Here is a 25,191-nt window from a genome sequence, read left to right on the forward strand (position 1 = left end):
AACACTTTCCCACAGAGTTAATAATTTTTATGTTCTTTCTGAACCAGTACAAAGCAACACTATACTTTAGAAGCCTCAAGATACAAACCACACATTCATAAGTACTGCATTTCAGTACATACGCATGCAAACACACACATTCTAAGTGTGAGCCCCAGAGTTGAGGTGAGTGGGAGCAGTGAAGAGCTAATATATGGTGTTTGCACCATGAAGGAAGTGAGAAAAAAAAAAGCCTCCAAATAATTAGTGTTGCCAGAAGCACAGCTTTAGGACTTGGGAGACTGTGGTTAAGGATAGAGGCGGGATTGAATATAGGGTCTGAAGTTATTTATTAGTTCTAAAACTAAGTTCTTAAAAAAACAGTGATCACATAGCTCTTAGGACAAAATGTCTTTGTCCTGACTAAGGGCAGAGAGGGACTTCAGGTAAGTCAGTTCTGGCAGCCTCAGCTTGGGGTGGGTAGCTTTAGTGGAAGCAGGGGCACCTGAATAGCGAGGGGCCTAGGCCTGGCTTCAAGGATGGCTGAACTTCACCCTGTCCAGAGACCTAGAAAAAAAGCAGCACTGTCATGGTAGGGGGTATTGAAATGCTAAGCATAGGTGAGACTAGAAATCTCAATATTGTCAAGATGGTGAGTCTCCTCAAATTGATCTATAGATTCAAAACAATCCCTAGAAATCCCTAGCAGGCTTTTATGTAGAAATTCACAGGCTGGTCCTAAAATTTAAATTCAAAGGCTCTAGAAAAGCCAAAAGAATTTTAAAAAGAATATGGTTAAAGGACTTACACTTCCCAATTTCAGAATGTACTATCTAAAACTACAGAAATCAAGACAGTGTGGTACTGGCATAAGGATAGAGAGATAGATCAATGGAACAGAGAGCCCAGAAATAAACCCTTTTATGGTCAAACTAGTGGCTCAGTGCACGAAATTCGTGCACATTAAAAGGAAATTAATTAGCCTGGCCGGTGTGGTTCAGTGGCTAGAGCGTCGGCCTGCGGACTGAAGGGTCCTGGGTTTGATTCCCGGTCAGGGCACATGCCTGGGTTGTGGGCTCGATCCCCAGTAGGGGACATGCAGGAGGCAGCCGATCAATGATTCTCTCTCATCATGGATGTTTCTATCTCTCCCTTTCCCTTCCTCTCTGAAATCATACAAATATAGATTTAAAAAATAAAATATACAAAAATATTTTTTTAAAAAGGGAATTAATTAGAGGAAATATTTTAATATTGCTATTTGCCCTTTATAATAGAAGTGTCAGAGATGAAAGAAAATTAGTAAAATGTATATGAAAATCTTCCTTCTAGACTGATGAACAAAAATAGATACAGAAGCAGAGCATCAAACAGATTGTCAAACTACAGCAGGAAGGCGGGGAGGGTTGGTGGGGGTAAGAGATCAATCAAAGGACTTGTATGCATGCATATAAGCATAACCAATGGACACAAGACACTGGGGGGTGGGTAGGGGAGGCTGGGGGAAGGTCAAAGGGGGAAAAAAGGAGACAAATGTACTACTCTTTGTAATATTTTAAGCAATAAAAAAAAAAAGAAAGCCTGACCAGTTTGGCTCAGTGGATAGAGCGTCAGCCTGAGGACTGAGGGGTCCCGGGTTCGATTCCAGTCAAGGGCACGTACCTTGGTTGCGGGCACATCCCCAGTGGGGAGTGTGCAGGGGGCAGCTGATCGATGTTTCTCTCTCATCGATGTTTCTAACTATCCCTCTCCCTTCCTCTCTGTAAAAAATCAATAAACTATATTTAAAAAAAAGAAAAAAAATCTTCCTTCTGTCAGAGCCTGGGGCGTGCCGCAGGACCCAGAGTCAAGTCCCTGCCCAACCGCGTGTGCCTCGAAATCGTGCGAGACCCAGACCCGGCTGGCCCCATCCGCATTGGGCAAGATCCAGACCCGTCAAGCCCCACCAGGCAGGGGGGCACAGCCTCAGGTCCCCATCAAGCCCTGCCAGGCAGGGACACAACCCTAGGTCTCCTGGCGCACACCAGGTGGGGGCGCAGCCACAGGTTCCCCAGTGAATGCCAGGGTCGGGGGGAGTGGCCTGAGGTCCCCTGGCCTGGGCTGGGGTGGGAGGCATGCTTTGAGGTCCCCCGTCAATCCCCACCAGGCAGGGAGTGCGGCCTGAGGTCTCCCGTCAAGCCCCGCTGGGTGGGGGTCGTACCCTAAGGTATCCCATCAAGCCCTGCCGGGCAGGGAGCACGGCCTGAGGTTCCCCTGGCCCAGGCCAGGGTGGGGGACATGCCTTGAGGTCCCCCGTCAAGCCCCGCCAGGTGGGGACGCATCCTCAAGTCCCTGCTGACTGCTCATTAAGGCTCCTTATGGAATTGGCCTCAGCTGTGGGCACAGCCATCTTGTGACAGTATGATGGTTAATTTGCATAGTACCTTTATTATATAGGATGTTATATATTATACATTATATATTGTATGTTATAGGTTATACATTATACAACATATAGCATACAATTATATATCTTAGGGGTCCAGTGCACGAATTCGTGCACCTTGAAAGGAACTGTGGGCCACGAGGCTGCAGTGGGCACAAGGACAGGTCTCAGCCCATCCTCCACGCCCCTCCCCGGCCCCTTCTGCCGCAGCCCCTTGTCCCTTATCTGGCGGCAGCCCTGCTCTCGCTGCGGCCTGCCACTGCTGTTCCCACACGCTGACGGCACAGAGAGAGCAGGGCCAGCCCCATCAGCAGGTACGAGCGGCAGCTGCTGCCCCAACTGCCCCTCAGGAGCAGGGGGAGGCAGAGAAGCCCTGAGGGGCGATCAGGGCTGGCAGCTGCCGCTCACACCTGCTGATGGTGCCGAGCGATTGGGGTTGGTGCTGGGTACTTGCAGCAGGTGCGAGTGGCGGCTCCAGCAGCGATTGGGGTTGGTGCTGGGTACTTGCAGCAGGTGCGAGTGGCGGCTCCAGCAGTGGCTCCAGCGCCAGCAGCAGGTGTGAGCGCCGGGTGGGACCGCGGCATGTGGGAGCAAAGAATTTCCAGTAACCACCAGAGGCTCACCCCAATGATAGCGACCAACACCCTGCCTTGGTCTGGCACCCCTGCTCATCTGCTCTACCATCCCGCTGCAGCCAATGCCCGCCATGTTCCACATGTGTCCCCTGGTGGTCAGCGCACATCATAGTGAGTGGTTATTCAGTTGTTCCGCTGTTCAGTCTATTTGCATATTAGGGTTTTATATATATATATAGGTTATATATTATATACTATATATTGTATATTATATACTATCTATACTAATAAAAGCCTAGGTGACCCTTGTGCGCAATGTCGTCACAAGATGGCCATGTGCACAGTGGAGGCAGGGCCCGGCGGCTGCTCCGTGCGGTGAGGCCTGGGGGTCCCATGCCTCCACACGGCATGGAGGAGGCCTGTCCCAGTGTCTTCGCCGCCTCACGTGGAGGAGGCGGGTCCCAGTGGATGAGGTGGGTCACAGCAAATAGTTGGGGGAGATTGGGCCAGCAGGGGAGGGCAGTTGGGGGTGATCGGGCCAGCAGAAGAGCAGTTAGGCGTCGATTGGGACAGCAGGGGAGTGGTTAGGGGGCGATTGGGCCAGCAGGCGAGCAGTTAGGAGCCAGCAGTCCCGGATTGTGAGAGGGCCTAAACTGGAAGTCGGACATCCTCCAAGGGGTCCCAGATTGGATAGGGTGCAGGCGGGGCTGAGGGACACCCCCCCATGATGAATTTTGTGCACTGGGCCACTAGTATATTACATATTACTATATATATAGTGTCCCCAAAAATATATACATACTTTTTTGATAGTTCAATTGATGTTTCTTCCTTTTCAAATTTAAGCATTGGAATTAATATTCCAAGTGTGTACACATTTTTTGAGATATGCTATATATATTATTTTTATTGATTTCAGAGAGGAAGGAAGAGGGAGAGATAGAAACATAAATGATGAGAGAGAATCATTGATTTGGCTGCCTCCTGCACACCCCCCACTGGGGATCAAGCCTGTAACCCAGGCATGTCCCCTTGGCTGGAATCAAACCCAGGACCCTTCAGTCTGCAGGCTGATGCTCTATCCACTGAGCCAAACCAGCCAGGGCTATATATTTATATATATATATATATATATATATATATATATATATATATAATTTTTTTTTTTAAAGAGAGTGGGAGGGGGAGATACAGAGACAGAAAAATCAATGTGAAAGAGACACATCAATTGGTTGCCTCCCGCACACTCCCTACCAGGGCTAGGGTATCAAACCTCTGACCCTTCAGTCCACGGGCTGATCCTCTATCCACCGAGCAAAACCGGCTAGGGCTATTTTTTTATGTTGATATTGATTTTTTTAAAATATATTTTATTGATTTTTTACAGAGAGGAAGGGAGAGGGATAGAGAGTCAGAAACATCAATGAGAGAGAAACATCGATCAGCCGCCTCCTGCACACTCCCTACTGGGGATGCGCCCATAACCAAGGCACATGCCCCCGACCGGAATCGAACCCGGAACCCCTGAGTCCGCAGGCCGATGCTCTATCCACTGAGCCAAACCGGTCAGGGATGATATTGATTTTTAGAGAGAGAGGGAGGGGGAGAGAGCAAGAAACATTGATCAGTTGCCTTCTGCATGTACCCCAACCAGGGGTGGAACTCGAAACCTTGCTATGTGCTCTGATGGGGAATCGAACCTGCACCTTTCAGTGCAACCAACTGAGCCACAGTGAACAGGGCATGAATTTTGTATTTTTTATTGCTATAATTTACATACTGTAATATTCACCCTTTAAAACATATAGTTCACTGCCCTAGCCGGTTTGGCTCAGTGGATAGTGTGTCACCCTATGGACTGAAGGGTCCTAGTTTACATTCCCGCCAAGCGTACATGCCCAGGTTGAGGGCTTGATCCCCAGTGTGGGGCGTGCAGGAGGCAGCTGATCAATGATTCTCTCTCATCATTGATGTTTCTAACACTCTTTCCCTCTCCCTTCCTCTCTAAAATCAATAAACATTAAAATAAATTAAAAATAAATAAGATGTACAGTTCACTGATTTTTTAGTTTATTCACAAAGTAGTGTAACCATCACCACTAATTCTACATTGTTATCATCTGGGTTTTCTGAATTGGGTGGTACAACTATTTACAATGTCAGATAAATTCTAAATTTATAAACTTGTAATTTCCTAAATTTAGAACTAATTGCCTCCACCCAAATACAAAATATCTGCCATCACGTAACCAATTAATGTATTTATTGAAATATAGCTTCCCATTTTAGGTAAATCGTTGTACCTAAAACTTATAAAAACATATCATCTTTCTTAAGCATTAAATGAACACAGATAACCTAAATTCTTATTCATCTCTCCTTACATTTTTTTCTGACTAGAAATGAATACATGTTCATGATGGAAAATTTGTAAAGCATAGAAATACATGGAGAAACAAAACTTGCATTCTTTTTAACACTGGATGAAAAAGGGTTAAATCTCAACAACCTTTAAATTTTAAAATAGCAATTTATTGGTAATATTTCCATTAAAGAAGTGGGTTTTCTTCATATGTAATACCCTTTGTAATACTTTAAGCAATAAATAAATAAATAAAAAGAAGTGGGTTTTCTTGAATCAGCTTTTTTAAAAACAAAACAAAACAAAACAAACCTTTTTGGGAGGTCTTACTGACACCCAGCTTCTATTCTATGCTAAATCCATTCTAGCGCCACCACGCACCACCTCCCTAGCTCCCCAGAAACCTCCGAGAATAAGTTAAGACTTTGCTTTTCCCATCCGTCGGCCGCGAAACTTCCGCGCGAGGGCGCCCTCCCCGCCGTCTGCCAGTGACGCGAGGCGACGTGAACGTGGCCAGCTCAGCGCATGGCCTCCTCCCCGCCTATAGCTCCGTCACAGGTGGGCCGGACCCGAGCGGACGTCGCCTTATTAAATTGCGGAAGTCAGTAAAAAAATACGTTCCCACAGTCTGTCCTCACATCCTACCTAAGGTTCCCAGGTCCTGAAAAACCCTTCCGGCCACCCCCACGGGAAACCGGAAATGGTTCCTCCCGAGCCAGCGCGCGCGCTGTTAGTTTCCCCCGCGTAGACAGGGGCCTTTTATGGAGCTGCCCTCAGCTTTGCCTGCACAAAAAAACCCAACAGGTCCGCTACGAATCGATCCCGAAATTTTGCCTCGTGCTTTCTAGTCATCCTGCCGGCAGGTACTGTATGAACCCAAGCAGAAAGAAATGCAAGTAATGAGGTCCTGCTGCACCGACGGTCCTCCTTTCCCCGGCCCGAGCCCTGGCCTTCCTTCCTTTATTCGCCCCGCCCCTCCTCCCTCGCCCTGCCTTTGGTCTGGCGGTTGCCGCGGCGACTTCCTTCCTCTCCCAACAAGATGGCGGGGGGTGAGGCTGGCGTGACTCTCGGCCAGCCGCATCTTTCTCGACAAGATCTCGCCACTTTGGTAAGGTTTCGATCTGGGAGGATGCGGAGTGAACTCGGGAGTGGGAAAGACAGGGCCTCCCGAGTGGCGTTGAGACAAGGCAGTGCCGGGCTGCTGCAACGTGGTTTGCTCTGGAGCCGGAGTTCCTGAGCCGCGCTCGCGCCGCCGCCTGCCTCTGGGCAAGTCCGCGAGCTGGGCGGGGGGAGTGATATCGTGAGACCTAAATGTCATTACGGTTTTCACTTTTGAAAGTTTGTCCTCAGTGCTAATGTCAAGGTTGGGCTGCCTCCAGCCTCTCCATCTTCTCTAGAGAACGGAGTGTAGTCTTATGTAGCGATGAGAGGGACTTTTAAAACTTCCCAGTCATTCGAGTACAAGATTGCTTACAGAAGAGAGCTATTTGCATGGTGGTGAACTGTAGGTAAAGTGTAAAGTCAAAGGAAAAAGTTGTGATTTGCCTTATGTACAGTGATTAAAAGTAAAAGTAAAATGTTTAATTGCAGGATGTTACCAAATTGACTCCACTTTCACACGAAGTAATCAGCAGACAAGCCACAATTAATATAGGTAAGATAAGGATAACCTCTTGGACACCTGAGTTGCTTGATCTCCAGCAAGTGATTTTTCTCTCCCTTTGTGTGATTACCTGAATTATATAAGGATGCAGATATTCAAATAGACGTTGAGCACTTGTGAGCAAAGCACCTCCTTGATTTCTTTGGGAAGCACATGTTACCCATGCTTACCTTACAGACTAGGTGAGGGAAAAAAAACAGACAGACATATGAGAAGTTTAATAGCATAAGGCAATATGTAGTCATGTAGCACGTTAAGAAGTAAAAATGTGGCTGTACTTGTCACACAGGGTTATTGCAAGGGCAGAGTTTCTTTGAAAGTTTTATTTGATATATAGGCCATTATTAAGTAGAGTATTTTTTTTCCTTAATTGACACCTACAGCTGTAGAGGAGAAGTTGTTATGTCGGCTGAGTGTAAATTTGGGCTATTTGAGAGTCTGTACAAACAGCACAGTAAAGCCTAGTTAAAAGTAAGGCTTTACCATCAGGCTATTAAAGGGTTGTAAGATATATGCTATCCTTGACATCATTACTGTAATTAAACCTGGGTTTTCTCATTTTCATGGATTCCTTTTGGTTAGGCTCATCATACCTATTTATTCTGGGAATGCTGGAAAATTTCTGAATATACAAGATACATATTTTTTATTGCATTTTTTATTTTTGGATTTGAGAGAAACATCGATTTGTTGTTCCACTTATTTATGCATTCATTGGTTGCTTCTTGTGTGTACCCTGACCAAAATCGAACCCACAACCTTGGTGTATTAGGATGATGCTCCAACCAACTGAGCTACCCATCCAGGACCTTGAGTGTTTATTTTAAATGAAGGCAATCTTTCCTGTGGTTAAAAACATGAGATGAATAGTTTTTAGTATGCTAAGTACGGCTTTTTTGTTGTTGTTAATCCTTACCCAAGGATATTTTTTCCATTGATGTTTTAGAGAGTGGAAAGGAGAGGGGGAGGCTCTCATCCTTGATGTTTTTGTCTCTTTCCCTCTCCCTTCCTCTCTGAAATCAAGAAAAAAAATTTAAAAAAAAGGAATATGTAAGCGCAAAAATTGAAGTCACTGTTGGTTTTACATTGATATTTCTAATGAGCTATAGCTTTGTTTTTCTACTCCATTGTTATTTGCAAAAAAAATATTTGGTGAAATTGAGTACATGTGAATTAATTTTTTTGAATTTTGTCTGTAGGTACAATTGGCCACGTAGCTCATGGGAAGTCCACAGTTGTAAAAGCTATTTCTGGAGTCCACACTGTCAGGTTCAAAAATGAACTAGAAAGAAATATTACAATCAAGCTTGGATATGCTAATGCTAAGGTGAGCCCTGTACTGTGGAACTAGAAATCAACTTTAATTGGAACATGCAGATAACAAATCCCAAATCTTTTCATTGAAACTTTTAGATTTATAAACTTGATGACCCAAGTTGTCCTCGGCCAGAATGTTACAGATCCTGTGGAAGTAGCACACCTGATGAGTTTCCTACAGACATTCCAGGGACCAAAGGAAACTTCAAATTAGTCAGGTGACCTCTTTGGTGCTAAAAACACTTTATACTTTATATTTTATTGTCTTGTAGTTGGAACTCTTTGAAATATATGACCGGGATATTAAATAGAGAGCCTAATCGCTGAATGGTTTTGTTATTTTAACATTATTTTATGTTTTTAAATAGGTGTTTCTGTTCTTATGGCAGGAACAAAATGAGGAGAGAGAATCATTGATCGGCTGCCTTCTGCATGGCCCACAATCCAAGCATGTGCCCTGACCAGGAATTGAACCGTGACCTCCTGGTTCATAGATCTACACTCAACCTCTGAGGCAGATTAGCCGGGCAGAGAATTTATTCTTGTATCAAAAGCCAGGCCAATTCCAGCTTTTGAAAGTGCTAGCAAAATTTTTGGCAAATTGTTTTTTCAGATGGCAATGTCCATTCTGTTAACACTGTTAACTTTCAAATAGATTACTTTCCCTGTATATACTCCATACCGTATTTACTTTCATTGGATTTGGGAGTTTCTGGGTCTTCAGTTATTTCTAGTTATTACATAGCTAATTTCATTTGCTTTGTAATGATCTATAGTGATTTGACTCTCGGCGAGTAGGTAATCTTATTTCCAAGGTCTAGAAACACCAAGTCCTGTAACCACTTGACTTTATAGTAGTAAGAATTATATATATTTTTTCCATATTCATATATAATATTTATATTCTGCATTTAAGGTGGTTTAATTTTGGGAAATCTGTAACTTTCATCTTGAAGCATTGATTGATCTTAGGAGTGATTGTTATTTCTCCATTGGTAGACATGTTTCCTTTGTTGACTGCCCTGGCCACGATATTTTGATGGCCACTATGCTGAACGGTGCCGCAGTGATGGATGCAGCTCTTCTGTTGATAGGTAAGTAATATCAGAATTGGTTTGGACAAATCAATGTAGAGCAAATCCAAGATGAAATATTTAAAGGGGAACTAAGGCCTTTAAAGGCCATATCTATTACCTAAGGGTGACATGAGTGGAAACTAATATGAAATACTAGATGACATCCCTGCCTACCAGCTGTCACAAAATATTAAACAAGATAGACCTAGGGCCTATAGAATTCATATGGTGGTATATCGTTTTAAAAGTCAGGAGTTCATTTTCCTTACATCACATGATATAACTTATTTTTATTTTAAATTTACTTGTAAAAGTACATGTGAGTTTTTGTTTTTGTCTCAGCTGTCCACTGCAACATTGATATATAATGTTTTTATTTAGACGCAAACTCATTCTTAGTAAGTGTCGAAGGTTAAACCTGAATTGGGGTTTTCAGGACTAGGGTTGTACTACCTCCTTATGTGAGCTGTTGAAAGATTTGTTGCTATGGGATATAATTTTTTAAAAGTATGCCAAGGGATATAGTATAGGACACCTGAACATTACTGCATAGAGAGGATGACCATTGGAGTGCCCAACAAAACATGCCTATTTCTTTATGATACACTGTTAGTTATTTTCACTATTAGTGTTCTTCCCTTCCTTTGTTAGGGAATAACCTCTAATAGTTGAAATTCATAGACTGTATTGTGTCTTTCCCTCTTAATTACTCTCTGCCTCTTGGGAGCTTGACTAGGCCGGAACATTTCTAATGCTGGATAGAGCCTTATGCCTGAGCAAAAGTTAAGGGCAGACCCTGAGATGCCAAACTTGTTGATTCCAAACTCCTTGCTTAGGACCAGCAATGGGAGCCAAACAATGTGATAACCAGGACCTTTGCCTTGAATAGGTCTAGGACATTCAAATGTTTCCTTTATCACATGCCAGCTAATAAAATATACATAATATAAAACATCATTTTAGCCATAAAGTGTACAATTTGGTGACATTAAGTACACTGACGGTTTTGTACAAGCATCACCACTGTCTAGCATCACCACTGGGACATCTTCATTACCCCAAAAGAGAGCCCTATGCCCATTAAACAGTCACTCTATTCTCCCCGCCAGCCCAGCTCCTGGCAACCACTAATCTGCTTTCTGTCTCATGAATTTACCTCTTCTGACATTTCTAGCTAATTCTCATGCATCTATTTTATTCTTTGTCATTTAGCTGGTAATGAGTCTTGTCCTCAGCCTCAGACTTCTGAACACCTGGCTGCTATAGAAATCATGAAACTGAAGCATATTTTGATTCTACAAAATAAAATAGATTTGGTGAAAGAAAGCCAGGCTAAAGAACAGTATGAACAGATCCTTGCATTTGTACAAGGTAAGAAGCCATAATATCTAATACATCGATGCATCACTTTGAGAGCTATTTAATCCAGGTACCAGATGTTAACTCTTAATAGATTTTATAAAACAGGGTAAGCTTAGGGGTCTTAAGCCTTATTTTTCTCTACCTACCACTGGTGAAATCAATGTTTCTGAATAAATAGACTAAAATATATTTTTGCTGGTTGAAACTTAGAAGTGAAGTTGTATTCTGGAAACTATCAGTTTAAAAAATCCTCAGTGAGCCCTAGCTGGTTTGGCTCAGTGAATACAGCGTCAGCCTGGGGACTGAAGAGTCCTGGGTTCAATTCCGGTCAAGGGCACATGCCCGGGTTGTGGGCTCGACCCCCAGTAGGGGGTGTACAGGAAGCAGCCTATCAATGATTCTCTCTCATCATTGATGTTTCTATCTCTTCCCTCTCCCTTCCTCTCTGAAATCAATAAAAATATATTTTAAAAAAGTAAAAATAAAAAAATCCTCAGTGATAATAAAATGAACAAAGCACTTAAAAAAATAGGTCTTAAATTATTCTTACTGAGTAGCTACTTGAAGAATTGGAACTGACAATCATTTATTTAAACTTAATCATCCCTTTCTCTACCAGCTAGTGTTCTTCATTTTAGGGAAGACATGATACATCTTATTGTTGACATTCGATTCTCTCTCAGCCATGTTTTTGTTGTTAGATTGACTTTCCATGAACCCAGTTCTATCATAATGAAAAATAATAAGTCATATTGATTAAAATTAATTCTGTTTGTTCCATTTCTTTGACCAGCCTGTTTGACATATAATTAATAAGGAGCAAATATTAATATGTGCAGTAGTCTTTGATTAGCAGAGTCTGTAATTTTATCTTGACATTTATTGGAAGGTTAATTACATGTTATTGGAAATCTTTCAACTAGTAATATGTTCTTTCCCAGGAGTGTTAGTATTTTATTCCTTTAAATAGTTTTATTATCTTAGTATATTAAATATACTTTAACATTTTTCTCTTAAAGGGAATAGTATCCATTTTCAGGAGTAAAAGCAAAAACAATACTGCTACCTTTCTAAACAAAAATCACTTTCTTCTGGTTTCTGGCACTTGTATGGGGATGTGTAGGCATCTGTTTCTTAACAGTTTCCTGTAACATGTATAGAACAAATTTTGTAAAATTGAATTCTGATTTTTCTGAATTTTGTCATATAGGTACAGTAGCAGAAGGCGCTCCTATTATTCCAATTTCTGCTCAGCTGAAATACAATATTGAAGTTGTCTGTGAGTACATAGTAAAGAAAATTCCAGTACCGCCGAGAGATTTTACTTCAGAACCCCGACTTATTGGTAAGTGATAGGATTTGTTTTTAACTCTTTTTAAAAAATATATATTTTATTGATTTTTTACAGAGAGGAAGAGAGAGGGATAGAGAGTTAGAAACATCAATGAGAGAGAAACATCCATCAGCTGCTTCCTGCACACCCCTACTGGGGATGTGCCTGCAACCAAGGTACATGCCCTTGACCGGAATCGAACCTGGGACCCTTGAGTCCGCAGGCTGACGCTCTATCCACTGAGCCAAACCGGTTAGGGCTGTTTTTAACTCTTAATTGGATCTTTTCTACATTGGTGATTCCCCCTTAAGAGTATTTACTACTATTTCCTATTTCTGGTACCATTAATGAAGATTTTCATGTCCCTTTCACTTTTATTTAAGTTTAAAATATCAATTTTGCTATAATTTGATCATCAAAGATTGTGATTTCTTTTTTATTTTATTGATTTCAGAGGGGAAGGGAGAGAGAGAAACATCAATGATGAGAGAGAATCATTGATCAGCTGCCTACTGCACTCCCCCTACTGGGGATCGAGCCCGCAATCAAGCCACATGCCCTTGACCGAAATTGAACCCAGGACCCTTCAGTTTGCTGGTCTATGCTCTTACCTACTGAGCCAAACCAGCTAGGGCTAGGCTTGTGATTTCTACGGAGATGTAGGAGCCTTTTCAAAACACATTTAGCCCTTTTGGGCCTTCACCCAGGGCCCGCCTGTGTGTTGTGGGAAGTGTTCTCTTGGGTGATTGTGATGCATACCCATTGTTAAGAGACACTGCTCTCAGGACCTAAGTGCAGGTCATATAGTCCTAGAGTTGTTTTGTAGTTTTAAAACTAAATTTTTATTTAGAAGTTGTATAGTGGTATATAAAGGAAAGAAAAAAGTCCATAATCTCCCTGCCTCCCTCCCACTTCTAGCCCCTTAGCCCTGAAGTATTTTAGTTTTAGTTTTTCTTTGTGGAAGTGGGATCATACTGTGTGTGTTATTTAATAGTGTCCTTCCAGTTCATTACATATGGTTCTACATTCTTTAATGGCTGCATGACAAACCCTGGTATTGATGTACCATAAAATGCCTCCTGTCAGTGAACTTTTACGTTATTTCCACTTTTCCATAAGGCTGCAGTAATCTTAGTTGGAGTAATAATACTAGGTTTTGTCACAAACTCACCCCTATGGTGTAAATCTTATGTGTATACTATTTTAGGAAAGTTAACTTAGAAAATAATATTTCATCTAAAATTAAAGTGTGTAGAATCAGCTTTAATTTGTTTTCTTTTTAGTTATTAGGTCCTTTGATGTCAACAAACCTGGCTGTGAAGTTGATGACCTTAAAGGGGGTGTAGCTGGTGGTAGTATTCTAAAAGGAGTGTTAAAGGTAAGTTGGGTTTTGGTTGTGTTTTTGTTTGTTTGTTTAATTGAGGTAAATTGGTTAATAACATTATTTAAATTTCAGGTTTTTACAACCTTATAATACAATATCTGTATACTCCATTGAATGCTCACCACCCAAAGTCTACTGGTTATCTTTTTGCTTTGTTTTCCCCTGGTCTTTTTTTCTTCTTAGGTTTTTTTTCCAATTACAGTTTACATTCAGCATTATTCTGTATTTGTTTCAGATGTACAGCAAAGTGGTTAGAAAATCATGTACTTCCCTGGTCTTAATTAGGAAAGCAGTATATGGATATTTTAAATTGAAAAATAAAAATTATTTTTTCAAAAGACATAAAACTTTTTAAAAGAATTTATTGATTTGAGAGAGAGATCAATGTGTTCTACTTATTTATGAATTGGTTGCTTCTTGTATGTGCTCTTATTGGGGATCAAATCCACAACCTTGGCGTATTGGGACAACACTAACCAACTGTGCTACTCATTCAGGGCAAAACATTTTTTTCTTGGTGGTGCCTAGTACTTGATATAGATATCTTTTAGTACTCCACATTTTTTGTGGAGATAGGCTTATATGGTAGCTGGTTAGAAACAGTTGGATGGTTCTGTTTTGGGAGATCATTTTACTTTTTTTTATTATTGTTGTGGTCTTTGAAATAGAAAAAGGATTGCCTTTTCACTTTTGTGGTCTTTCTGTTAGGACTTTTTATGTGTAAATGGGAATTGTGTTGTCCCTAACTCTAAATGCAGTAATTTTAATTATTAAATTTTTTTTTTTACAGGTGGGCCAGGAGATAGAAGTCAGACCTGGTATCGTTTCCAAAGATAGTGAAGGAAAACTCATGTGTAAACCAATCTTTTCCAAAATTGTATCACTGTTTGCGGAACATAATGATCTTCAGTACGCTGCTCCAGGGGGTCTTATTGGTAAGGTTTTTCCTCTCATCCCTATGTTATTTTTGAGAGGCAGGAAGGGAGAGGGAGAGAAAAACATCAGTGTGAGAGAGGGAAGCATCGATTGGCTGCCTCCTACATGCCTCCCATTGGAGATCAAAACCACAACCTGGGCATGTGCCCTAACTGACTGAGAATTGAACTGAGGACCTTGCAGTATATGGGATGACACCCAACCAACTAAGCCACACCAGCCAGGGCACATCTCTACATTTTCATTTGTGCATGTTCATGGCACTTTTCATGGGACATGGATTACTCAAAAAGATATAGATTTTTTTTTTTTTTTTTTTTTTTTAGTTCTCACCCCAGGATATGTTCTTCATTAATTTTGGAGATGGGGAAAGGGAGAGGGAGGGGAGGAGAAAGATAACTCTTGTAGCCACCACCCAGCTTCAACAAATTACCAATACACTCTCAATCTTGCTTCCTCTTTATATCTGTTCTTCTCCTCCTCCTCAAAAGATACACGGCTAAAACATTTTGAAGTGGATTCTAGGAGTCATATGAAATCTTTACGCTATTTTTTTGACTAGCCTTCCAGGGGAGAAATGGCAGGCAGATATCCTTCACACTACCCATGAATTTTGTATCTTCACACTACCCATGAATTTTGTATCTTTTCAACCTTCATTAAGGATAGATTCATTTTTTAGTTAGGCTGTTATCTCTTTGCCTTTTGTTTAGAATTTAAGTGAAGGGAGTCTTTCTGATTTCAAATGCACAACTAACTTGGGAGTTTACAATTCTATTTCTTCAGATAAAGTGGACTTTTTGTCAAACCTATGTAGCTGTTATGTTACTATGAAAATCTAAGTATTAAAATGTACAGGTATGTGCTGTACTTGTTTGAGTACGTTTTGGGGTAAACAGCTTTGTAGGGGAAAAAATGGGAACATATACATACATACACACACATGTATATATGTGTATGTATATATATGCACATACACTAGAGGCCCGATGCACAAAATTCATGCAAGGAGCTCGGCCCTTGCAGCCCTGGCTTCGTCCGGAAGGTCAATTGGCTGTTCGGTCTAATTAGCATATTAGCTCTTTGTTATATAGGATATATCTTATTTTATATCAGGAGTTGGAACCAAAATTGACCCCACTTTGTGCCGGGCTGACAGAATGGTGGGGCAGGTACTTGGTGCGGTTGGAGCTTTACCTGAGATCTTCACAGAATTGGAAATCTCCTATTTCCTGCTTAGACGCCTTCTAGGGGTACGCACTGAAGGAGACAAAAAAGCGGCAAAAGTAAGTGCTTTCCATAATTCCTGTTTCAGAAAAGTGACAGTGATGTGAAGACCAGTCTTACAGTTAACATGGGATTCAAAAAAAAGGAGTAAATTTGAATTCTTGAAAATGGAGAATTTCGATATGGCATTCAGTTTAAAGTGAAACCGAACAAAACGGAAAAGTATGTCATGTGTCAATGATTTAGTCCTGTTATCCATTTTATTTATTTTTAATTTTTGTTAATCTTCACCTGAGGATATTTTCCCATCGATTTTTAGAGAGAGTGGAAGGGAGGGGGAGAGACAGAAAAAAACATCAGTGTGTCCTCCAGTTGATTGGTTGCCTCCCGCACGTGCTCCAACCAGGGCCAGAGATTGAGCCTGCAACTGAGGCATGTGCCCTTGACAAGTCAAACCCGGGCCCATGCCCTATCCACTGAGCTAACCTGGCTAAGGCATCATTTGATTTTTTTTTTTTAAGTGTCAAGATTATGCTGGCAGAGATGGAAAGTTGCTGACATCTGTTGTTGGCAAGGATGTCAGAAAATGAATAGTAAGTTTTGGAACACATTTTCTTGATATTGGGGTTTATTTTTATTTCCCTAGGTGCAAAAGCTGTCTAAGAATGAAGTGCTCATGGTGAACATAGGATCCCTGTCGACTGGAGGAAGAGTTAGTGCAGTCAAGGCCGATTTGGGCAAAATTGTTTTGACTAATCCTGTGTGCACAGAAGTAGGAGAAAAAATTGCCCTTAGCCGAAGGGTTGAGAAACACTGGCGGTAAGTGTATTAGCCTTTGTCACTGTCTATTAAAGAAGACACAGTTAATTTTCTTAGATCCTCTGTGGCGTGCGCGCGTGTACACACACACATACACTTGAATACAACAGTTATTATTGTGGCTTTAACTCTAAACTATATTTATTTGAATGACTTTGTAATCTGTATTTCCAGCTGTGATTTGTGATGGACACCTATCAAAAACCAATGAATTTGGTTCAGTATTTCCCTTGTCTTTGGCTTTTTACACACAGACACACACACACACACACACACACACTAGGAGTTGCTGTCTGCTGCTTGCCTTAGCTGGCCACCCTGCCCACCACCTCTGGTAGCTCTCCCCTGCTCATTGCTCGCTGCCCCGCCCTCCTATAGCTCTCCCTACTCTTAGCTTGCTGCCCCACCCTCCTGTACCTCTCCACTGCTTGTAGATCGGTTGTGATGTTATGGCATCCTGGCTAATTTGCATATTCTATTATTAGATGTATAAACATTTTTTCTGAGCTGTTTGAGGATTAGGTTGTTTATAACCATGCCCCTCCCCTTGATCTCATAATACTTCATATAGTTCCTAAAAACAAAGATATTTTCTTATATAACCATGTAAAGAAGTTTAACATTGATAAAATAATAAAATCTACAGTCCATATTCCAGTTTTATTGCTTGTCCCAATATTGTCCTCTACGTTCTTCCATTCTGGGTCATGCATTGCATTTAGTTTTCATGTCTCTTTGATCTCTAATCTGAAATTTCCTTAACCTTTCATTGTCTTGGCATTGTCAGCTTTGAAGAATACAAGCTAGTTACTTTATAGACTACTCCTCAATTCGGGTTTATCTGATGTTTCCTAAGATTAGACTCAGGTTTTATCTTCTTGCCTGGAATACTTATATAGGTGGTGATGTATCCTTAGAGAATCACTAAAATTGTTCACAGAAATGAGAGCATCTGAATGAGTCTTACATTCTTTTTTTTTTTTAATATTTTTTTTATTGCGTTCAGAGAGGAAAGGAAAGGGAGAGAGAGAAACATCAATGAGAGAATCATTGATCATCTGCCTCCTGCACGCCCCCTACTGGGGATCGAGCCCATAATCCGGGCATGTGCCCTGATTGGGAATCAAACCAGTGATTTCTTGATTCCTGGGTCGACGCGCAACCACTGAGCCACACTGGCCGGGTGATTCTTACATTCTTTAGAATTGTAGTTTTAATCCATGTGGAGGTGGATTTTGTTCTAGAAGCTACAGTTGAGTTAGCAATCCAGCTTAGTCACTTATTAGAGCAGACATTGGAAGAGGGAGCAGAGGTCTCTCTACTGTTGAGAGTAATCCTATATAATAAAGAGCTAATATGCAAATGGTTGTCGGGCCAGGAGACCCGGGACCTGAAGCCACACCCCTGGGTGGGGCCAGCCGGGTCTTGGTCTTGCCCAGTGGGGGTGGGGCTGATCAGGTCTTGGTCTGGCGCAATTTTGAGGTGCACGTGGGTGGGCGGGGACTTGACTCTCGGTCCCGCAGCGTGCCCCAGACTCTGACAGGAGGGAGATTTTCATATATATTTTTACTAATTTTCTTTCATCTCTGACACTTCTATTATAGAGAAAGGGCAAATAGCAGTATTAAAATGTTTCCTCTAATTCCCTTTTAACGTGCATGAATTTTGTGCACTGGGCCACTAGTCTGCCAATAATAGACTATCTATCTAGTCCTTTAGTTTAATTTCCTTTACCAGCTAAGGTTATGCTAAAGCCATTGTGATATGCTGAGGTGCTGTGAATGGAGAAAAGGATAGAGAATGAGATTTTTTTAAAAGCATCAGAGTGGGGGGTTTTATAACAGCACTAGAGGCCCGTTGCACGAAGAGATTCGTGCAATAGGCCTTCCCTTCCCCTGGCTGCTGGCACCGGGTTTCCTCCTGCACCCGGCACCCAGGCCTTCGCTCCTCTGGCTTGGAGCCTTCCATCTTTGCTACTCCGGCCCAGAGCCTTCTGTCTTCGCTCTGCCGCTTCGCGCCTACGCATGCAAATTAACCGCCATCTTTGTTTGGTTAATTTGCATGCTCCTGCTTGGCTGTTGAGCTTAGTGGAGGGATGGTCAATTTACATGTTTGTCTATTATTAGATAAGATGGTTCCTTAGGTGGATGGGAAGGCTCTTGACAGTTCTGAAGGAGTAGGTGTATTTTGATAGAGTGAAGGTGAGCATATTTATAGTAGCAATTTTTTTTTCTTCCGTCATTCATTCTGACTAGAGTCCATCTGTCTGGGTCTAAGAATCTAAGATGATAGTGTGAGCTTTATGGAGAAGCAGGTTTTGGAAACATTCAGATTGAGCAGATAGGCAAGTAAAACCAGTTATGTCAAATGATTGTGTGGTAATAATGAAATAGCCCAAAAATCACAGTTTCTTTTATTTTCATTTTGCAGTTTAATTGGTTGGGGTCAAATAAGAAGAGGAGTGACAATCAAGCCAACAGTAGATGATGACTGAAGAATTCGGAACAAGTCAGATTTTCAAAGTAGTGCTGGGGAGTGAACTTCACCTTAGCGATTACTCTCATTTTTTGGTGATGCAAATGTAACCTCTCTAGTACTGAAATAGGGTCTACAATAAATGCAAAAATTACTGGATTGATTTTCTCAGAAACTGCTCATTCCCAAATAATGTCTAAATTACATAACTGCTGGTTTGAAATGAAATACTACAGTTAGCTTTTGCTGTAGCACATGTACCACAGAACCTGTTTGAAATAAATTTTTTCTTCTTATTTTCATGATTCATCTTTGAGTAACTTCAGGCTTGAAAGGATTATTACATCAGTAAAAACTTGGAGATACAAATTCTTGAAGACCAGCTTCCCTTTGCCTCATATTTTATGTTGTTTTATTTTCACAATTTTGAGTAAAAGAAATGAATAGGTTCAAATAAAATTATCCTTCAGAGCAAGCATGTCACACTCAAAGGTTAACATGGGCTAAATAAGGCTTAAGTTTATGTGGGCGGCAAAAAAACCCAAAAGCTTCAATTTTCATAGAAACGTAGGTTTATTTTGATAGAGACATTCTGAATGCACAGGGCTGAAATAAATGAGTCGTTAACAAAATAATAGAACATTTTAATAAAAATAGTTTTTCTTGAACATTAACTTACGAGACACTGAATAACTACACAAATTAATAAGTGTAATGCAAATAAACCTATTTTTCTTGTTCTCCAAAAGCGAAATCTTTTCTGTTGCGCACAACAAGCAGTCCAAGACTAATGACATGGCAACCGGCTGCTAAAATATTTGCTGCTAGTATTAGTGGAGAGAAATGGTGTGCCTGCGCGTAAGGTGCATAAGGAAAATGAATGCAACACAGTTATAGTAATCAGTCAGTGAATGTAGTTTGTTATGTATAACGATATTGTAAAAATTAAGTTACAGATTTAAAAAATATATATAGATTTCAGAGAGGAAGGGAGAGGGAGAGAAACATCAATGATGAAAGAAAGTCATTGATTGGCTGCCTCCTGCACGTCCCCCCCATGGGGATCAAGCCTGCAACCAGGCATGTACCCTTGACTGAAATTGAACCTGGGACCCTTCAGTCCGCAGGCTGATGCTCTATCCACTGAGCCAAATCAGCTAGGGCAAGTTACGAAATTTTTTTTTTTTAAATACATTTTATTGACTTTTTACAGAGAGGAAGGGAGAGAGAGAGTTAGAAACATCGATGAGAGAGAAACATCAATCAGCTGCCTCTTGCACATCTCCTACTGGGGATGTGCCCACAACCCTGGTACATGCCCTTGACCAGAATCGAACCTGGGACCTCTCAGTCCGCAGGCCGACGCTCTATCCACTGAGCCAAACCGGTTTCGGCAACGAAATTTTTATTAAAAAGTTTCTTCCATTATATTGGCTGGGCCACAAAAATATTTGTTGTGGGCTGCGAGTTTGACGTGCTTGCTTTGGAGCATGAGTGCTGGTTACTGTGGGCACACCCCTCCTCCACCCCCCTTTCTCTCTTTTCCTGGACTGGAATATAAGAAACAAGTCAGAAGTTCTCACCCTTTCCCTATGAAATTCTGTAATTGTGTTGGTTGACACCTGAAATCCAACAGCCTTCTCCCATTGCAAATACTGTTACACCAGGTGCTTCTAGATAAGTAAGATCTTCCAAGGCCTTATTTATGAGATTCTAATAGTAATCTTTGGGATTTATTATAGGTATGTACTTACTGATTACAGAGAGGGACAGGGAGAAAGAAACATCAATGATGAGAGAATCATTGATCAGCTGCCTCCTGCACACCCCACACCAGGGATGGAGTCCACAATCAGTCATATGCCCTGACCAAGAATCAGACTGTGACCTGGTTCATGGGTCGATGTTCAACCACTGAGCCACCAGCCGGGGAAAGTTTTGTGTGTTGTTTTGTTTTTTAATATTAGTAATCTAATGAGCTTTCAAGAGAAAAGATGTTAGAAAGCAAGGGGTGTGCCCTTTGATTTTTAACTTATTCTCCATGTTCCTATACTTTTCATGTGCTGTGCTGTTTAATTTTTTACTTATTTTTTGTTTCATAAGATTCTGTTAGAACAGTGGTTCTCAACTCTGAATGACATTAGAATTGCTGGAGAAATCTGAAAAAAAGAAAGCTGCCTGCCCTAGCTGGTTTGGCTCAGTGGATAGAACATGGGCCTGCAGACTGAAGGGTCCAGGTTCAATTCCTGGTCAGGACACATACCCAGGTTGCAGGCTTATCCCCAGTAGGGGGCATGCAGGAGGCAGCCAGTCCATGATTCTCTCTTACCATTAAGGTTTCTATCCCTCTCCCTTCCTCTCTGAAATCAATAAAATAAGTATTTTTTAACAAAAGATAGATGCCCCACAGAGATTCTGATTTAATTGGCTTGGGGTGGAGCTGAGGTGTGATGTTTTTAAAAACTCCCGTGTTGAGAAACAAGTTTAGAGAGTTGAGAAGTAGGTGTATCAGATAACACAGAATCTTACTGAGTTTTGGTAGTCTGATAATACCCTGGTTTGCTTTTCTTCAATTTGCATTTAATGTGGGATTGGATGCCATAGTCATAATAGTATGCTCTTTTGGGCATTGAAGCTGGTGTGTCATAGAAGTTTAGTATCTATGACTATGAGTTATGTAAGTATAAGTTTTGAGGAACCATATTAATGTTACATACTTGGTTGACTTTGAAGGGTTGTGCTATAGCGTCTGGAACACACTTAAATTGCTGGGGTCCAGCCCCAGTGGGTCCAGGGGTTCCCAAAGGTGTGGACGGAGTCGGCGAAGAATGTTTTACATGGAGACAGCGTTCAGAACTCTCTAGCTTTCCTTAGTCTCCGTGGATCTTCCCTGTGCCTGGCTGAGGCCACAGAGAGAGAGATCCCAAGGCAAGCTGAGCCTTTATTTTATAGTGAGAGGTAAACAAGGTAGTGGTTACCAAAGTTACACTGTTCTTGTGAGTTTCACTTGTTTACACTGTTCTTGTGAGTTTCACTTGTTTTTGTTCTTGTGAGTTTCACTTGTTTACACCATGGTTATACTTCCCAGATAAGATCTAGGGAGTGTCACAAGGTCAAGCCTAATTATGCTAAGAGGACTGTGCCCTCTAAGCTGGGAATTGTTTGTGACTTTGCCCACAGGTCAGTCGGAGGCTTAACCCTATATCAGCTCCCTACATTAAATAAAACAAGGTTCTAATCCAAACATTAAGTTTATATCTAATATGTCCCCCTGTGTTTTCTAAGCATTTACCAGAAATTCTGGAATGATGTAAGATCCAGAGCTTTGCAATAATTGACTAATTTATTATTTTTAAAAATATTCTTGCTAATTTTTAGAGACAAAGGGAGAAACACTGATATGAGAGCAAAATATTGATAGGCTGCCTCTGCACGCCCCCTACCAGAGATCCAGCCCACAACTTGGGCATGTGCCCTGACTGGGAATCAAATCGGCAACCTTTAGGAGCACAGGATGAGGCCCAACCAACCGAGCCACACTGGCTAGCGCAACCAATTTAATTAAGCTCATGTCAAAATTGAAACCAGAAGTCTCTTACATGAATTTCAATAAATTTGCAAAACACTATGCTTAGTGTAAATGGGAATATACAAATAAAACAATGGGCCTTATTTTCATAGAACTTAAAGTTGGTACAGTGATTCTCAGCAAAAGATATACCTAGTTGAGAATCTGCCTATAATGTGATGTTGCTGATGAAAGTTCATGGCATCTAAATTCTGTTGGCTCTCGTCAGCAAGATCTTTTCAGAATCTGACCAGTTCTCATCACCTCCGCTGCTACCATCTTACTTGTAGTCACCAGTGACAATAACCCTATAAGTCCTTCCTGCTTCCACACTTTCACCACTGCAGTCTGTTCTCAACATAAGTAGGTACCCTTTTTGTAAGCGAATGCTATGTACAACTCTGATAAATTATAAAGTTAGTCTCACAGAAGTGGGGGGGGAGCATAAGGACAGTGAAGCTGTGACATCATCCAAATGACATCCAGGCTGACCTAAAAAGCTCTGCACTATTTCACTCTTTGTGTATAACCTCCCAAGATGTGTGTGTTTACATTTGGCTTTTGCAGAGAAAAAAGAACTTTCCTTCTAATAAGAGTGTGCAAAAAGTTGCACTCATAAAATTTCTGAAATGCCATTTTTAGAAAAAAATGTGGTAAAGCTTCCAGTGAAATGGATACTTTTCTAGAAGTACATAAAAACATTTTTAAAATACCAAAAATGAAGCAGGTACCCTTAAAATATTGATAATCAAGAAACTGAGCATGTTAAAAAAGTACCTTTGCAAAAATTTTCACATTCTGCCAAATTTTAAGGAATAGGTAATTCTGATACTTAAATTGTTCCAGAAAATAGGAAATGAAGAGGGGGCAAAAAAAGGAGACATCCTAACTCATTGTTCAAAATTATTCTATCCCTGCTGTCCAAAACTGGAAAGAATACTACAAAAAACAACAAAACCATTAGAGACTTCATCCTATATAATAAAGAGCTAATATGCAAATAGTTGTCACGCCCTCATGTCCTTGCGCCCTCACAACCTCATGCCAGAACTGCTCAGACACTCAACACTGGGGTGAGTGGAATGGGGACCAGCCAGGCACAAATGAGCTTGTGAGAAAGGAATGGGGACCAGCCAGGCTGCAGCCTGGGAGAGGGACAAGCTGCCCGCCCCATGGTCCTGGGTATCAGTGCCTGTTCCTGCAGCCTGGGAGAGGAACAAGCCGCCCACCCCACAGTTCCAGGTGCCAGCGGCTGCAGCCTGGGTGAAGCCACCCGCCCATGGTCCTCTGCGGCTGTGGCTGGCCCAGGCGAAGCCAGCCCAGGTCCTGGGTGCCTGTGGCCGGCCAGAGGAAGGGAAGCCTGGGTCCTGGGTACCTGCGACTGGCTGGAGGAAGGAATCCTGGGTCCCAGGTGTGGGGCGAGGCAGAGCTGGTTAAGGGTGATCAGGCCAGCAAGGGAGCAGCTAGGGGCGATCAGGCCGGTAGGGGAGCAGTTAGGGGCGATCAGGCAGGCAGGCAGAGGTGGTTAGTGATGATCAGGCAGGCAGGCGGGCGAGCGGTTGGGAGCTAGTGGTCCCAGATTGCGAGAGGCAGTCAGAAATCCCCCAAGGGGTCCCAGATTGGAGAGGGTGCAGGCAGGGCTGAGGGACTCCCTCCCCTCGCCACCCCCCCCACATGAATTTTGTGCACTGGGCCTCTAATAAAGTTATACAATTTATATTAAAATATTAGTAAATTAAGTCCAGCAATATATATCAAAAATAATGCATTCTTGTGTACACTTGAGTGTTTTTATCGGTTGAAATAAAAAGCATACCTTGAAGATGTATTTGGTACAATTCAAAAATTTAAAAACATAGGTGATATAGAGAAGAAAACTATTAACTTGTGTACTTAGAGACTATCAGAATTATCATTTTTTTTAATATATTTTATTGATTTTTTACAGAGAGGAACGGAAAGGGATAGAGCGTTAGAAACATTGATGAGAGAGAAACATCGATTAGCTGCCTCCTGCACACCTCCCACTGGGGATGTGCCTGCAACCTAGGTACATGCCCTTGACCGGAATCGAACCCAGGACCCTTCAGTCCGCAGGCCGACGCTCTATCCACTGAGCCAAACCGGTCAGGGCAGAATTATCATTTTTAATGATGAAAAATTTTCATCTTGATAAAAAGTTTCACTTGAATAGAAAGGGGGCTTGTGGGGTTAATAAAATAACCCCACAAATTTACAGGGTGGGAAGCAGTCATCAATTGCATTCCACCAGAATTCATGTTATTGTTTTGTTTCTGAATTTTCAAGTCCTGGAACAAGTCAAGAATGTCAGCTGCCACTTCAATTCTACAACATGATTCTCTGGGGCTTAGCACATGAGATATAAATATTGGGAATGGAAGTGACAGAACATTATTTACTAGGTCTAAGGTTGTCTACCTGAAAGACAACCCAGAAACTGAAAAACTTGAACTGCTAAGAGAATTCAGTAAAGTGACAGAGTTCAAGATGAACATGCAAAAATTATTAGTTTACTAAATAATTTACTCATTTACAACACACAGATACACAAATCAGAAAATGCAATAGTTATAAACCATCCAGGTATAAATTTGGCAAGAATATTCAAGGTATATATGAATACAACCAACATTTGCTGAAAGACAAAAAAGGAGATATGAATAATAAGA

The 25,191-nt window shown here is 41.6% G+C and overlaps 1 protein-coding gene across 1 annotated transcript; it reads left to right on the forward strand.

Moving 5' to 3' along the window:
• Positions 1-6,077: 6,077 nt before the first annotated feature.
• On the forward strand, positions 6,078-19,229 carry EIF2S3 (eukaryotic translation initiation factor 2 subunit gamma). The gene is made up of 12 exons (XM_081114966.1): positions 6,078-6,449; positions 6,932-6,995; positions 8,204-8,331; positions 8,418-8,539; positions 9,321-9,415; positions 10,610-10,768; positions 11,970-12,104; positions 13,376-13,470; positions 14,267-14,411; positions 15,529-15,698; positions 16,286-16,458; positions 18,889-19,229. Exons 1-12 carry the CDS (start codon positions 6,381-6,383, stop codon positions 18,950-18,952), a joined length of 1,419 nt encoding a protein of 472 aa, XP_080971092.1. The 5' UTR covers positions 6,078-6,380; the 3' UTR covers positions 18,953-19,229.
• Positions 19,230-25,191: the final 5,962 nt, after the last annotated feature.

Source organism: Myotis nattereri, assembly GCF_964212035.1.
Source record: "Myotis nattereri genome assembly, chromosome: X".
Lineage (NCBI taxonomy): Eukaryota > Metazoa > Chordata > Mammalia > Chiroptera > Vespertilionidae > Myotis > Myotis nattereri.